This window comes from Chiloscyllium plagiosum, unplaced genomic scaffold (genome assembly GCF_037043375.1).
Source record: "Chiloscyllium plagiosum isolate Xiang-an unplaced genomic scaffold, Cpla_swu_hap1 HiC_scaffold_6, whole genome shotgun sequence".
Taxonomy (NCBI): Eukaryota; Metazoa; Chordata; class Chondrichthyes; order Orectolobiformes; family Hemiscylliidae; genus Chiloscyllium; species Chiloscyllium plagiosum.
In genome coordinates, this window is record NW_028270144.1 from 30,552,717 (window position 1) to 30,568,299 (window position 15,583).

At 41.2% G+C, this 15,583-nt stretch overlaps 1 protein-coding gene across 6 annotated transcripts in view; it reads left to right on the top strand.

Moving 5' to 3' along the window:
- The window catches only part of LOC122550529 (LIM domain only protein 7), a 229,781-nt gene that overhangs the window by 53,933 nt on the left and 160,265 nt on the right, over positions 1–15,583 (top strand). For all 6 annotated transcript variants that reach the window (XM_087987949.1, XM_087987954.1, XM_087987953.1 and 3 more), the window contains exon 3: positions 7,233–7,303. In XM_087987949.1, the coding sequence (XP_087844075.1) occupies positions 7,233–7,303 (71 nt within the window). The remainder of the gene's footprint in view (positions 1–7,232; positions 7,304–15,583) is intronic.

Below are 15,583 nucleotides of genomic sequence, written 5' to 3' on the forward strand. Positions count from 1 at the left end.
GGATGTAAAAGCCATTTTAGTCACTACTTGTATATTCATTGCATAAAATCCTGAATGGAATTGTAATTGAAAGCAGAGGCTACTTGGTTTGTAATACAGTGGTCACCCTGTACCTGCGGGGGTTATGATCCAGGACTTACCAGGGAAGCCCGAAACCACGCATAGGACCGAACCGTTTCACTAAAATGGGAAACTTACCTTCCTGGCAGCCACCTGGTCCCTGGTTCCGGAACGTTCACTATAGTATGTTCCGGATGTGGTAAATGAGGGTAAGTGAAATCATGCGAAATAATTCCACGGATACTGGGGTCGCCCTGTGTTAATGAATGGTCTTGATGACAGTAAGACCAGTATGCATGCTATCAATCATGTCTATACACCAGCAGATGGTGCTACTCGTGCAGGGCGAACTGATTAGTTCTTGTTTTGACAGCACTATAATATGGTTGGCTTGCCAGATAAGGAATGACTGTTGATGTAATGTTAGTGAAGACCCCTGTTAAATTTGAAGTAATTTATATTGTACTGACTGTTGAATGATGATTTGAATAGTTAGTTAGTTATTTTTGATGGCTAAAAAGGTAGAATAATCTGTGGTGTGTCTGTCCACTAGTGGCTGTTTCCATTGGCGCCCTTCATGGAAAAACCTATGTAGGACAGGAAGACACAGGACTTTGTGGTGGAATATTGACAAATTACTAACTGTAGAACTAAAAGCAACTTTTTTTCCTCTTGAATGTAAATACACCTGCATCTGTAGTTTGTTGATTTTGAGCTTTATGCGCTGCAATTAAAGGACAGAGTGGGAGTGGGCTATTAAAGAGATGGGAGTGTTCAAAATGAAAGAGAAAATCAACTGGATTTTGACCCTCCCTAATTCCTTACCACAACTATACAGGGCACAAACTGGTTTTAAGGCAGCTTTGTGATTGTTCACTTGTTTGTGCTGTAATAATTGAAAATACCTGCCTGTGTAAAACATTTTGTACAGTTTGCTTTGGTTACATTGGAATGAAGTATTATACCAGGGTGTTATGGAATGACCATGTCAGACTTTTTTGTCCCACCCCTGCCCTTGGTTCCATGTACTCTGACAAGTGTCAGCCTTGACTTGATGCTATTCACTTGAGTCAGAAGGTCATGGGTTCAGGAGATTTGAGATCAGTGTTTCAGTTCTCAGGAATGAGGGAGTGCTGCATTGCTCAGATGAGAAATCAAACCAAAACTACATTTGACCTCAGATATTTAGCACATCTAAAATTATAATCTGCTCTTTCATTTCATTGCTACGTGTGGGACCTTGCTGTGTACAAATCTCATCCTGTCACATCTCATACATGTCTGCACTCGCTGTACTTCAGACATTATTTAAATGGCTGTAAAGTTATCTTGGGTTATCCTGAAGTCGTAAAAGGTGCTCCGTAATGCAAATTTTCTTTTTAACAATCTTCATGATCAATATGTTTTACATTGTTATAGTGACTGCTCTTCTATCTTGAAATCTAAACAAGAATAAACGGGTGATCTTGCCTGGAGAATTTCATAGGTCTGGATTTTCCCAATTTCCAAATTTTCCAGGAAGGATCTTTTGAATTCCCCATGGGAGACTGATCAGCAAGGTTAGATCTCACAGAATACAGGGAGAACTAACCATTTGGATACAGAACGGACACAAAGGTAGAAGACAGAGGGTGATGGTGGAGGGTTGTTTTTCAGACTGGAGGCCTGTGACCAGTGGAGTGCCACAAGGATCAGTGCTGGGCCCTCTACTTTTTTGTCATTTATATAAATGCTTTGGATGCGAGCATAAGAGGTACAGTTAGTAAGTTTGCAGGTGACACCAAAATTGGAGGTGCAGTGGACAGCGAAGAGGGTTACCTCCGATTACAACAGGATCTGGACCAGTTGGGCCAATGGGCTGAGAAGTAGCAGATGGAGTTTAATTCAGATTAATGCGAGGTGTTGCATTTTGGGAAAGCAAATCTTAACAGGATTTATACACCTTAATGGTAAGGTCCTAGGGAGTGTTGCTGAACAAAGAGACCTTGGAGTGCAGGTTCATAGCTCCTTGAAAGTGGAGTCGCAGGTAGATAGGATAGTGAAGGCGGCGTTTGGTATGCTTTCCTTTATTGTACAGAATATTGAGTACAGGAGTTGGGAAGTCATGTTGCGGCTGTACAGGACATCGGTAAGGCCACTGTTGGAATATTGCGTGCAATTCTGGTCTCCGTCCTATCGGAAAGATGTTGTGAAACTTGAAAGGGTTCAGAAAAGATTTACAAGGATGTTGCCAGGGTTGGAGGATTTGAGTGATAGGGAGAGGTTGAACAGGCTAGGGCTGTTTTCCCTGGAGTGTCGGAGACTGAGGGGTGATCTTATAGACGTTTACAAAATTATGGGGCATGGATAGGATAAATAGATAAAGTCCTTTCCCTGGGGAGGGGGAGTCCAGAACTAGAGGGCATAGGTTTAGGGTGAGAGGGGAAAGATATAAAAGAGACCTACAGGGCAACGTTTTCACGCAGGGGGTGGTACGTGTATGGAATGAGCTGCCAGAGGAAGTGGTGGAGACTGGTACAATTGCAACATTTTAAGAGGCATTTGGATGGGTATATGAATAGGAAAGGTTTGGAGGGATATGGGTTGGGTCTGGTCGGCATGGACAGGTTGGACCGAAGGGTCTGTTTCCATGCTGTACATCTCTATGATTCTATGAATAGTAATTGGTAACTGTGTGAATAAAGTGAATTCTTCTACTTGCTTTGTATTCATGAACAAGAGAAAACAACTAAGAGCGGATGAACCTACAGCTTGGTGTTATGGAATGGTGTTCAGGCCTAATACCACAATGTATTTAACTTAGTGCGTGTTAAAGTATCATAACTCTACAACAGAACTTGTCATAGATTGTATCCTTTTAAACAATGCCAGCTTCACAAAGAAACACCTAAGCTGAGTGAATTCCAATGGGTCAGATATCCTCAAGGCGAAGTAGCACAATACAGTACATGTAACATTGTAAAACAAAGCTTGTGAGGGCATGTGCATGCCTGACATTTTGTGGGCTTTAATGTATCATGCTCTTGAATAGTTTTAGGTTGGATTATATGCCCACAGAAATAAAAACAAAACAGCAAACTTATTCCATGTTTCATTATTAAGTCTTTATTGTGTTTTTTAATATGTCAGAAATATGTTCACCACCTTACTGAAGGCTTGTCATATCATGCTGACATAATCTTCCACCAATACCTTGCCTAATTGGCTATCTTATACACTGATGGGCGTGAGGATGGCCGGGTACCTGTTGGTTAACCCTGAATGTCACTTTTGGTTGAGACTAATCTAGCACAGGTCAGAGATTTGATTCTTAAACTTTATTTTATTGGAGTACACTTTTTAAACTTTAATTTTAAATTGCTTATGCCTAGAATATCAAAATCACTGTGGTTTATGATGGAAACAGTTTGTATTTATGGAGTGATTTTAATGTAATAAATAGCCCAAGCTGTTTCATGTGGAAATTCTGAAACAAGATCTGACATAAAGTCATGTAAGTGGATACTGCACAGTGAACCAGGGTTTGCTCAGAGGTAGATTATAACCAGAAAAGTGAAATAAAAGAGGCAGAGTTGATGGAGGAGGGAGGTCCACAGCTTAGGAGCCAGATAGTTGGAAGCATAAGTGAGGATTTCAGAAGTGCTGAGGTGGGGCACAATATAGTGACATGAGTTGGAACAAAGTATTCATAAATGCTGTTTTGAATGTATGTTTGGAAGCTCATCACAGGATGAAACATGATCCTGAGATCATGAAAAATCTGGTTTGGTCCCTGGCAATTATCAATGAGAGGGATGGTGGTAGTGATTAAATATCAAAGTTTAAGGGAATCCGAGAAACATGAAAGAGGAATTATGAAGTCATACAGCATGGAAACCGATCCTTTGGTCCAACATGTCCATGCCAACCGAGTTTTCCAAACCTAACCTAGCCCCACTTGCCTGCGTTCGGCCCATGTCTCTCTCAACTTTTCCTGTTCACGTATCTCTTCAAATGTCTTTTAAATGTTGTAAGTGTACCTGCATCTCCCACTTCCTCTGGCAGTCCTTGCTAAATTCGAGCCACCCTCTATCTTTTAAAAAAAAAAATACCCCCAGGTCCCTTCTAAATCTTTCTCTTCTCACCTTAAAAATATGCCCTCTAGCTTTGGACTTCCCTGCCTTAGGGAAAAGATATTTTGCTATTTGCCCTAACAATGCTCCTTATGATTTTATAAACATCTATAAGGTCACACCCTCAACTTCCTAGGCTGCAGTGATAAAAGTCCCAGCCTGTCCTTATAACTCAAACCCTCTAGTGCTGGCAATGTCCTTGTAAATCTCTAAAGCCTCTCCAATTCAATGATATCCTTCCTATAGCAGGGTGACCAGAACTATACACAATACTCCATAAGAAGCCACCCCAATATCCTGTACAATCTCAACTTGGCATTCCAACTCCTATACTCAGTGGTCTGAGCAGTGAAGGAAAGCGTGCTAAATGCTGCCTTAAACACCCTGTCTATTCGTGATTCACCTTTCAAAGAACTAAGGGCTAGTCTGTTTGATATCATGACCCAAGGCCCCACCATTATCTGTGTAACAGTTGCCATTGTTTGTTTTTACCAAAATGCAATATTTCACATTTATCCAAATTAAACTCCATCTGCCATTCCTCAGCCCATTGGTTCAATTGATCAGGATCCTTTTGGATTCTTAGCTAACCTTCACCGTCCACTATGCCACCAATTTTGATGTCAACCCCAAACTTCTTAACCATGCATCCTAAATTGTCATCCAAGTCATTTATATAAATGACAAACAACATTCGACCCTGCAATGATCCCTGCAGAACACCATTGGTCACAGGCCTCCAGTCTGAACAAGAATCCCTTCACCAACCTTGCCCCTCTGACTCTACAAGACTCTGACTCTACTCCTCCATCCAGTAAAGTGGATTTACTTCAATGCCATTTTCCCATACAATCCCCACATCCCTTTTGATATCTTTGCCCAGCAATCTATTAATGTTTTATCTAGCATATACTCAAATGACTGAGCTTCCACAGTACTCTGGGCTACAGAATTCGAGATTCACCACTTTGGGTCTTTTTTCTTCTCAGTTGTTTATTTGGAGGAATTATTTAGGAGTCTAAGATTTGCTGATGTGGGAATATTGTCTTCATTTTTCAAAACTTGCTGGATTTTGAAAGGTCCATCGCACTAGAAGATAACAAATGTAAATCCACTATTCAAGAAGGGAGAGAGGCAGATAGAAAAACACCATACTAAAGGCTAGTTAACTTGATAGCTGTCAAAGACAGTGAGAAGAATTGAACACAACCATAAGGATATTATGCTCCTGTTAGATATAGCATCTTCAGTGAGACCATATCTTCAATACTGTGTACAGTTTTGATCTCCTTATTTATGAGGGGATGTAAATGTGTTGCAGGTGTTTTCGGGAGGTCTGCTAGATTGACACATAGAAGAAGTGGATTGTCATTTTTGGAAAGATGGGAAAGGCTGGAATTGTTTCCACAGGTGTTTAGAAGAATCAGTGATGACTTGAATGAAGTGCCCAAGATCCTGAATGGTTCTAATAAGGTCAATGTATAAAGGATGTTTTCTCTAGTGCATCATCCTAGAATTTAGGGGGAACAGTTTTAAAATTGGGGGCTGCCCTTTTACAACAGATAAGGATAAGTTTTCTTTCAGGTTGAGCAAGTTTACAACTCTTTGCCTCTGAATATTGAATATTTTTTAGGATGGATGGATTTTTGTTAGAAAAGGGAATCAAATGTCGTCATGTGTGGATTAGATTGTGGTATTTGACAAGTTATAAATTAAGGACAACGGGGTCTCTGATGTTCAAAGTTGGTTTTGTCTGTATTTGCATCAAAACCAGTTGAGTTTTTGGGGCAATGTTGTCAAGGGTAAATGAGGTAAATGTGATTTGAGAGGGCCAAGAATAGATACTTGGTGAACAGTAGGGTCATGATGCAGAAATGTGAGGAGAAACCACTGCTGGCAATTCTCTGGCCATGATCAGTTGGAAAAGGATGGCACCCAGTTGAGTATAGTACCACCAATTGGATGACGGTGGAGAAGCAAGTGAGAAGGGTGGTACAGTTAAACATGTTGAGGTCTACACGCAGCTTGAGAAGGAAAGGAAAGATCAATTACTATTATCCCAGTTACATTGGATGCCACTTAGACTTTGCTAAGACCTACTTTTGGGACAGTGATGACATGGTGGGGCTGAGGGGGTAGCTATGAATTTCCAAGACCCTAAAATACTTAGGAAGTTTGGGACGAAAATGGAGGTTGGAGATGAGGTTGTAATTTTCGAGGACTGTGGGATCGAGGGTCAGTGTTTTAATGGGAGAGGTGAAGAAGACAACAAACCATTAGCAGTATTAGTGAGGATGGGCTGAGGAGTAAATATGGGTTGTCATTGAATGGGGAGGGGGAACAGCAGGTGGCTGTCAAGGACAAAAAGTAGCTCAAACGCCATGAAGGGAGTTTACGGTAAAACTAGACAAAGCTGCAAGTTCAGAACAAGGGCACAGGCAACTTGAGGGACATTTTAGCTCAGTGGACTGGAGGAGAGAGCCAAGTGGCAGAGGCAGCTGACTGCATGGCCTCTCTCCTGAGGAGAGAGAGGATTATGAACCCCTTGCACTGGAGCCAAGATGGTGGAATTGAGGGAGTGGAGTTTGTAAAGACAGTTTATGTAGAGAAAAAAGCTGGGTATTGTTACATTTCAAGATTCGGCAATAATGAACAAATTGGCTGTTTTAACAGATATACATGTCCCTTCTCCTACATATTTTTAAAATGTGCAAAGCTATTGAATCACGGTTTTCACTTTAAAGCTCATCAATCTTACTTTCAAAAATATTTACAGTTGTTTTGGGTGTGTCCCATTTATGTATAATGACTTGTGAGCTCACTGAAGTACTACATTATATTTATTTTTCAAAGTACCTTTAAGATAGGATTAAATTCCTAATGCTGAGTGTTGGGTTTCTCCTAAATTTGTCCAACTTTGTGAAACTGAACATAGTTTAGCACTTAGAAAATAATTTTGGACATTTATTTATATATAGTAATCCATTTGTTGTGATAGCCTTGGATTAAAAGATTTGGAATAACATATTTAACTGATCTGAATTTTCCTTTTTTTTGTAGGAGGTTACTGGGAAGAGCTTTGGCAACAAAGATTTTCGGGCAGCACTGGAAGATGGAGCCTTGTTATGCGAGTATGTAACAAAGTTTTGTCTGCATGGAAGAATGATTTTGCTTTAGTTTGCTGGGAGGAGGGAGGCATGGTGGAACAGAATGTGTGTGGGCAAGTGAAAGTTTTCAATTTGGGGGCACTCTGGCAATGGAAGTTTGGACACCATGCACTTCTCATGCTGGTAGACTTGATATAGATACACCTTTTCAGATAGGGCTGCAATTATTTGAGGACAACACAACAGCAGACAACTGAACTTAATGGGAACTGGCGAGAGAGAAATATCAGGGAGTTGGGACTTACCCACATGGCTATAAGTAGTTTTCCAAATCAGTAATATGACGTGTAAGGTAGCCTTGGTTGGGCAGAAACTAGGAACCTTGCCTGTACTTGTGGGCCACATCACTTGTTTTTAATGTCCCGCAATACTGCACTGCACACCTACAGCTTCCCCTCAAGCTTTTGATTGTTGTTAAGGTGTGTCTGTACCCTTTTTGAGCTTGAACAAATGGCTATGCCTCTCTAAGAAATCAAAATTGCTCAGCATAAAGTTTGCTGGTGGGAATGTGCAGTTGACAGACACCATCCTAACAAAACCCAAGTGCTATCACTGGAGAAAGGAAAGTATACAAATTTAGGCATTTACCCTCTGTCCCCTTGCTGTTTTTGCTGTGCCAATCATAAAATTCCCTAGGTGGCCGAGTGAGACTAAGGATGACTTACTTTCAGTCCAGATTTGTAGGTTCTGAGGTGACTATATCAGCCCATTATTGGATCTGCACACACTGCTGTATGAAGAGGCGGGTGTGTGGGATACTGAAGCCTTTGCTCATTCCTTTCTATGCCTGCGCTTGGTGTCCATCTTGAGTCTGTTGGAGTAGCTTAAGATGGTTGGCATTTTCGCTCTTTCTTCAGTTTTGAGTAATCTTTTGGGTGACACAGATTGTGGCATTCGAAGAGTGACAGAAGTTTTGGGAAGCAATGATTTGATCCAGTCCCTTTCTGGACTTTAAATGCACAGATCTAATTTCTCATCTCATCATTCGCTGTCACAATGTTCTATCTACCTGAGAGAAATTACTCTTGAAGAACAAGAACAAAGAAAATTTTACAGCCCAGGAACAGGTCCTTTGGCCCTCCAAGCCTGAGCAGATCCAAATGTACTGTCTAAACCTGTCAGTCAATTTCCCCATCCATGCCCCTCCTAAACCTCTATAAGGTCACCCCTAAGCCTTAGATACTTCAGGGAAAATAGCCCCAGCCTATTCAGCCTCTCCCTATAGCTCAAGCCCTCCAACCCTGGCAACATCCTTGTAAATCTTTTCTGAACTCTTTTTCAGGTTTCACAACATCCTTCCGATAGCAGGGAGACCAGAATTGCGCACTATATTCCAAAAGTGGTCCAACCAACGATTTGTATAGCCACAGGTTTGGAGGACATCCTTGAAGTGTTTGCCATGTCCACCAAATAAATTTTAGCCATAAAGAAGTAGAGAGATCGTTTTAGAAATCTGATGTCAGGTGGGCCATGTAATCGATTCAACTGATGGACCATAACCAGTATTTTGTTGATACTGGGAATGTTGGCCTGGGAGAGGACCTTGATATCAGAGTGCTATACCTTACCATTTGTGACATCACCACTGGTGATATTTCCCAAGCAAGTCGTGATACCTGCCAACTGTCATCTAGAAATGGCATGTTGCACTGCTGCTGAGTAGACAGCAAACTTGATGCCACGTCATGGTCCTCAAACACCATTTTCTTTAGATGGCCGAACACTCTGCTGGCACTAGGGACATGATATTGACTTTCATTGTCAGTATTTGCCCTTGTGGAAAAGAAGTTCCTGACATATAAGAATTACTTCACGTTGTCCAGTGCCTCACCATAGATCCTGATTGGTCAGGCAGGGGGCGGCGTTGAGCAGTTGGAGTTGATTGGTGGACGACCTTTGTTTTGCCCGAAATGTAGATTTTCATGCTCCTCGGATGCTGCCTGACCTGCTGTGGTTTTTCAGCACCACTCTAATCTAGACTCTGGTTTCCAGCATCTGCAGTCCTTGTTTTTACCTAGTTGTTTTGCGATTGTTTAGCTTGAATGCCATTCTTAAAGACATTCATGAATATATCTATGATGGCTTGGAGATTGACCTGTCCTGTGTGTCTGTATATACATGCAAATGTTGTCTGCAAGCTATAGATTAAGAGGTTGAGAGTGGTCTTTGTGAGATGATAAAAGTTGAGTAGCTTCACACAAAAGTGAATCCTCATGCCCACAGCAGTCTTCATAGATATGGGGTGAAGTGTTGCAGCTAGGAAGAGAAGAGATGAACATTGATACACAGCTTGTTTGTCCCCAGTTTGCATAAGTATTGGACGTGTAGTGTATCCACTTACCTTGTGTTGTGTCTAGGTTTGGTATACATTGACTAGTGTCCTGTATTTAGCTTAGGGTGAGCCACAGGCCCATGTGGGTATTCATTCCTCCCACAGTGGAGGCTTGCTGCGACAGTCAACTAGTTTTGTTTTTTTTAACGGCGAAACCTGATAGAATTGACTTTCGTCCTCAAATTTACACTTCCAGAAGATGGTGCATCAGCCATTTTTTTCTGACCTTCCTTTCCTATGCTTTAGAGGAGAAAGTGAGGTCTGCAGATGCTGGAGATCAGAGATGGAAATGTGTTGCTGGAAAAGCGCAGCAGGTCAGGCAGCATCTAGGGAACAGGAGAATCGACGTTTCGGGCATGAGCCCTTCTTCAGGAATGAAGAAGGGCTAATGCCCGAAACGTCGATTCTCCTGTTCCCTAGATGCTGCCTGACCTGCTGCGCTTTTCCAGCAACACATTTCCATTTCATATGCTTTACTAAGTGCTGAATTTTCTGGGCTGTGCTAGCCATGCAACATTCAGGTGTCTCGCTGCTGGAGTTGTCCATGAGACTCTGAATGTTCTAGTTTCCAACTTCATTTTGATTGTACGGACTCATTCATGTGTCCTTTTTGCTTTTAATGTAAAGGGGTCACTGTACACTGACCACTTGACCACTGCACTGGTCAAGCAAGAGTCTAAAGTCAGGGGTAATAGACAATTGGAGATCAGGCTTTTGTGGGTCAGTGTTGGAGTGGAGAAGGTGCTCTATCTGAGTCAGCCTGTTAAAATCAGCAAAGACAGATTGTGATGCCTGCGAATGTAGCAGCAAAGTGGAGGAGACACAAGCCAGCAGGGGAGTGGACCTGGTTGACCATTTATGACGCATGCAACATAGTTATAGTCTATTGTTGATAGTGGAGCATATGTTTGTTTATGAAATTAAATCTCTCTAACCCTGGCTTCTCGATACCACCCAGTGTAAAATGCTGATGTAATTTGGCTCATTAGGAGCTTAATCATATGAATTTTAAATCCCCAAATGTGGGAATATTTACAGGAATTGAAAAGACTACAGCCCATCTGAATGCCCTCAAAGGCTAATATTTCTGAATCACTCACCTCCCCCTTCAAATTTTCCAGACTGTCTGCCTCTTTTAGAAATCCACTTGATGACATGTTTAGTTATACTTTGCATGAACTAGTTAAAATCAGAACTGTGCTACTTGTCTCTCTTCTTCAATCTGTTTCCTTGGCTTTGAGTTTGCAGTTTATATATAAAGTAGTACAGCAGCTTAAATTCATCCTTCCTCCTATGCTCTTGAGTGAGCAATTCAAGCTCTTTACATTTTTTCATTGCTCAGGTGTGCTAAGTTAATTTGGTGTGATTTTTCCTTTTTCTCCAATGTCTTGAATTGCTTAATATTCTTGTTTTGGTACGGTGGTCAGAATTTGGTACACAGTACTCCAGATGTACAGATTGAACATAATTTTAGCCTTCCCTGAGAATTGTATTGTGTCTGGATAAAGAGTTCACTATTTGAGTCTTACTATCCTATTTATTTCTGCACAAAATGCTACTGCTTTTGATGAACTTTAAACCTATTCCTCCAATCAGTCTTGTGTTCTGTTTTGTGGCTTGTCATTTGTTTGCACACTGTCCATCTATGTCCTTCAATCTGTTGCAGTGCATTGTACCATTTGTCATTTTATGTCATCTGACTAGTCTATATGGTCCCTTTTTTTGATATTTGTTACTTGTTTTAAAACGTTCCCACCCTCATTGTTTGCTATGTTGACAAATGTATATGGCTTCATATCCATCGCCACCTTTTTTTTTGTTATAGAGAAAATGCTGTTTGGGTGCATTTTTGAAATTAATTGTGGATAATCCTAGCATTAATCTCTGTAGCATTCAACTTTGTAGTTCCTTGCTTTCTTGATCATAGTTTCCCCTTTGTTTTGTTTTCTCTGGTTCAGATAATTATCAGAAAAGATGTCTATTCTGTGCCTGCGCACTTTCTGGGCGCACTTTCTGGGCTTTATGTAGCATCATTTGGTTCAGCAAATGTCGTTGATAAAGAAGAATGTAAAGGAGGTTGGGGGAGTGGTTTGAGGCGAGTTGGAGTTATAACAAAAGGCTGGATAGACTTTTTTTACACTGGAGCTTGGAAGGTTGATGTCTGACTTCAGTTTCATAAAATTTATAAAATCATGAGGGGTACAGATAAGATGAATGGCAGGTGCCTCTTTCTCAGGGTGAGGGATTTCAAAATATGGGGGCATATTTTTGAGGTGAGAGGAGAGATTTTAAAAAGGACACAAGGGCTGGTTTTTTTAAAACACGGAGTGGTTCGTGGGTGGAATGAATTTCTTGATGTAAATTTGGATACAGTTACAATGTTTAAAAATCATTTGAATGAGTACATGAATAAGAAATGTTTGGAGGGATATGGGGATTAGTTTAGTTTGGGATTATGGTCGGTATGGGCTGGTTGGACTGAAGGGGTTTCTGTGCTGTATGACTCTATATTAGAAGGCTTCTTGGAATCCAAATGTATCACATCCAAAGAATGTCAAATAGCAGCATGTAGATTGCCTCTTCTAGGCTTAGCTAGCTGTTTCATTGTCCCTCCTTTGGGATGTCTTTTAATACTCTGACAGGTGTTAGATTGAATCATGAGTTTGTAGTTTCCTGCAACAAAGAGGATTTTAAACTTAGGATGTGTAATGTTGACCACAATATCTCTTCCTCTCCTGGCTTTTCCAGTGTTGCAAGATGTAGCCATTTTTATAAAGTTTTGTATTGTAATGATTCTTTTAAAAGAATAACTTTGATAGTTATTTCCTAACTTTTTTAAAAAAGATAGCATGAATGTAACTTCTGTTTTAAAAACCTTACTGCATTGTGGAATTTGAACAGTTGTTGAACAATGTCCTCTGGTCAATAGGGACTGGATAAGAATTATAAAGTTGTTTGTTGGCTAGGACTCTGTGCAGGTCAGTGAGTACAGGGGTGATAGTTGAATGGGACTTGGTACCAGCTTGGACCCTGGCAGCAGAGTTTTGGATGATTGCAAGTTTGTGAGAATGAGGGAAGGTAGCTGAGACTGTGCTAGAATAACCAAGTCCAATTGTGATAAAGGCATAAAGAAAAGATTCAATAGCAGACAAGCTTAGGTGGGTGTGAAGTCCAGTCATTACATGTGATATACAGCACAAATAGACCATTCATTTCAACTCTGCTGGTGTTTAAGCTCCATTCAAGCTGTCTCCTTTCTTTCCTCATTTTAATCTATCTTTCTAATCCTCTAGACTGATAGAATCCCTCAGTGGAAGCAGACCATTTGGCTCATTGTGCCCACAATGCACTATGGGTAATTTAGCATGGCCAACCTACCGAAATTGCATATGTTTGGACTGTGGGAGGAAACCCAAACAGACACTGGCAGAATGTCTATGTTAGGTTTGCTCAATCACCAAGGGTGGAATCGAACCAGTGTCCCGAGTGCTATAAGGCAGCGGGGTTAGCCACTGAGCCACTGTGCTGCCCCTCTAGTCTCCTCTTTCAGTTGTCTTGCTTCTCCTCCTTAAATGCATCTGTTACTCATTTCTCAACAACGTTCGTTCAATCTCCTAGACTTGCACTTCCCCTTTTGAAAATCTATCTAAATCCTCTTCAGATACTTTCAGTGATCTAACCTGCACTATTCTCTGGGATAGAGAATTCCAGACATCCAATACACTCAGGAAATTCTTTCATATTTCTGTTTTAAATGGAAGTTGCAAAATCAGCACAATGTCCCTTAGTTTGAGATCTCCCGAAGTTAGTGGAAACATTGAGTCGGATTTTCCAGGGACTTTCAGACTCGTGCGTGTTGCCATTCTAGCGTTTTTTTTTTGGCAAAAAAAGGGAGCTCTCTGTTTAAGAATTGATTCTATCCAAGGCTCCCTCAAACACAGTTGTCATACCATTTTTATCTTTTTCATAACTTTGAACAGCCAGATTTCAGCAGAAAGTGCAATGGTTTGGGGAGGATGTAGTTGGCATGTGAGAGCATTGTGCTAGCTTTTCTTGCACAATGGGTATGTAATGAGGTGAAGTTCATGCACAGGCTGAATACCAAACTTTACAGACAGGAAATTGGAAACTCTCTTTAACCCAGGAACATCACTCGCCCTCTGCCCAGCTACCCCTCAATGTCAGATACCAGGCAAACAGTGGCACCACACTAAAGTGTTCCACCTTAGAGGTTCTTCTGAGAGCTGTCCAGAAGTGAATGGAAATTTGTTTCCTTGGGGGCTGTAATAAGGCCTTCCTGACTGACCAGGGCGGCTTGGACTGAAGTGGCTGTGGAGATCTCCCATTGGCAGCTCAAGAGAGGATGAATAATCTGCTACGCCCTGCCTGGGCATGGACCATGATCTACTCAATGCTTCATGCCCCAATGAGTCAGAGTTAGCATAGTTCTCTGCAGTGGCAACCTGATAGTACCACTCGATGACCATTTAGTCAACATCTGTTATTCCACCTATCCGTGTGACACTATTGGCACAACAGTGGTACTACCTCTTGAGCTCCAAAACTCAGAAATATCATGCATTTGACCTTTTACACCAAAGGCTTACATGAAATGAGGACACAGTCATAAAAGGTGGCCTTTTGAATGGAGTCCCCTTTTGAGTTTAGACCTACTTACTTGTCCTGATCAGCTTCACTGGTATCAGCCAACTTGACTGTCTTGTTTGGGTAGTCTTTTTAGTACAGGAGGCTTACCCAATTGTTCTAAAAGCTCTGGATGACCTTGTAAACTCTGCCTCGGGTGTTCCTTCTCCTGTTGCAGTACTAACGCTGCCTAAACCAAAGATTCTTCAACTTATTGACTGCATGGTAACTGTATTTTTTAGATTAGATTAGATTAGATTAGATTAGATTACAGTGTGGAAACAGGCCCTTCGGCCCAACAAGTCCACACCGACCCGCCGAAGCGAAACCCACCCATACCCCTACATTTACCCCTTACCTAACACTACGGGCAATTTAGTATGGCCAATTCACCTAACCTGCACCTGCACATCTTTGGACTGTGGGAGGAAACCGGAGCACCCGGAGGAAACCCACGCAGACACGGGGAGAACGTGCAAACTCCACACAGTCAGTCGCCTGAGTCGGGAATTGAACCCGGGTCTCTGGCGCTGTGAGGCAGCAGTATTGTAAAGGAAGTAACCATTACAAGCAAAATCTGTCCATCGTGAAAGAAACTTCTGCCTGATTCAAGAGACCTGTCCTTTGTTGAATGAAGGACTGTATCTGTGGAAACATCTGCGTACCTTGATTCGGATTGATTCACAAAGTGACTAAATGTTGATGGAATAGAAAATTTGATAATCTTATCAGTGAAGTTTAACATAAATCAACTTCAATATCCTTCAACCTCAATTTGACTTCATTGTTTAGTCAGTGGTAGGATATTGTCAATCTGGGATTTTTTTTTTAGAAATATTAAATTTTAAAGCAAATCTGTTACCAGACAGTTTTTGCAACATTTTAATCACACATTTCTTTACACTATTTCACACAACCCGAGGATTCCAAAGAGAAATGGGAGAGGCTTGGCATGTAATTGCTAAGATTTCCAAAGTTATCATTTAAAAGCTGAATATGATTTTTATGTTGTGTATTTTTTTGCACGCTCAATTGCTCTGGGCTTATGCTACTGTTGTCACGAGCAGAGCAGTATGTGCCTATCTTCATGGGTACAATGATTTTTAAAGTCTCCGCAGTCTTCCCTTTGAACGGGAGTGCTCCGAAAACTAGTGCTTCCAATTAAACCTGTTGAACCATGACCTGGTGTTGTGTAATTTTTAATTTTGAATACTGAACAATAAGTGTGCATGCTGGTTAATCTGGGCGACTCAGATATGAACTGTCTT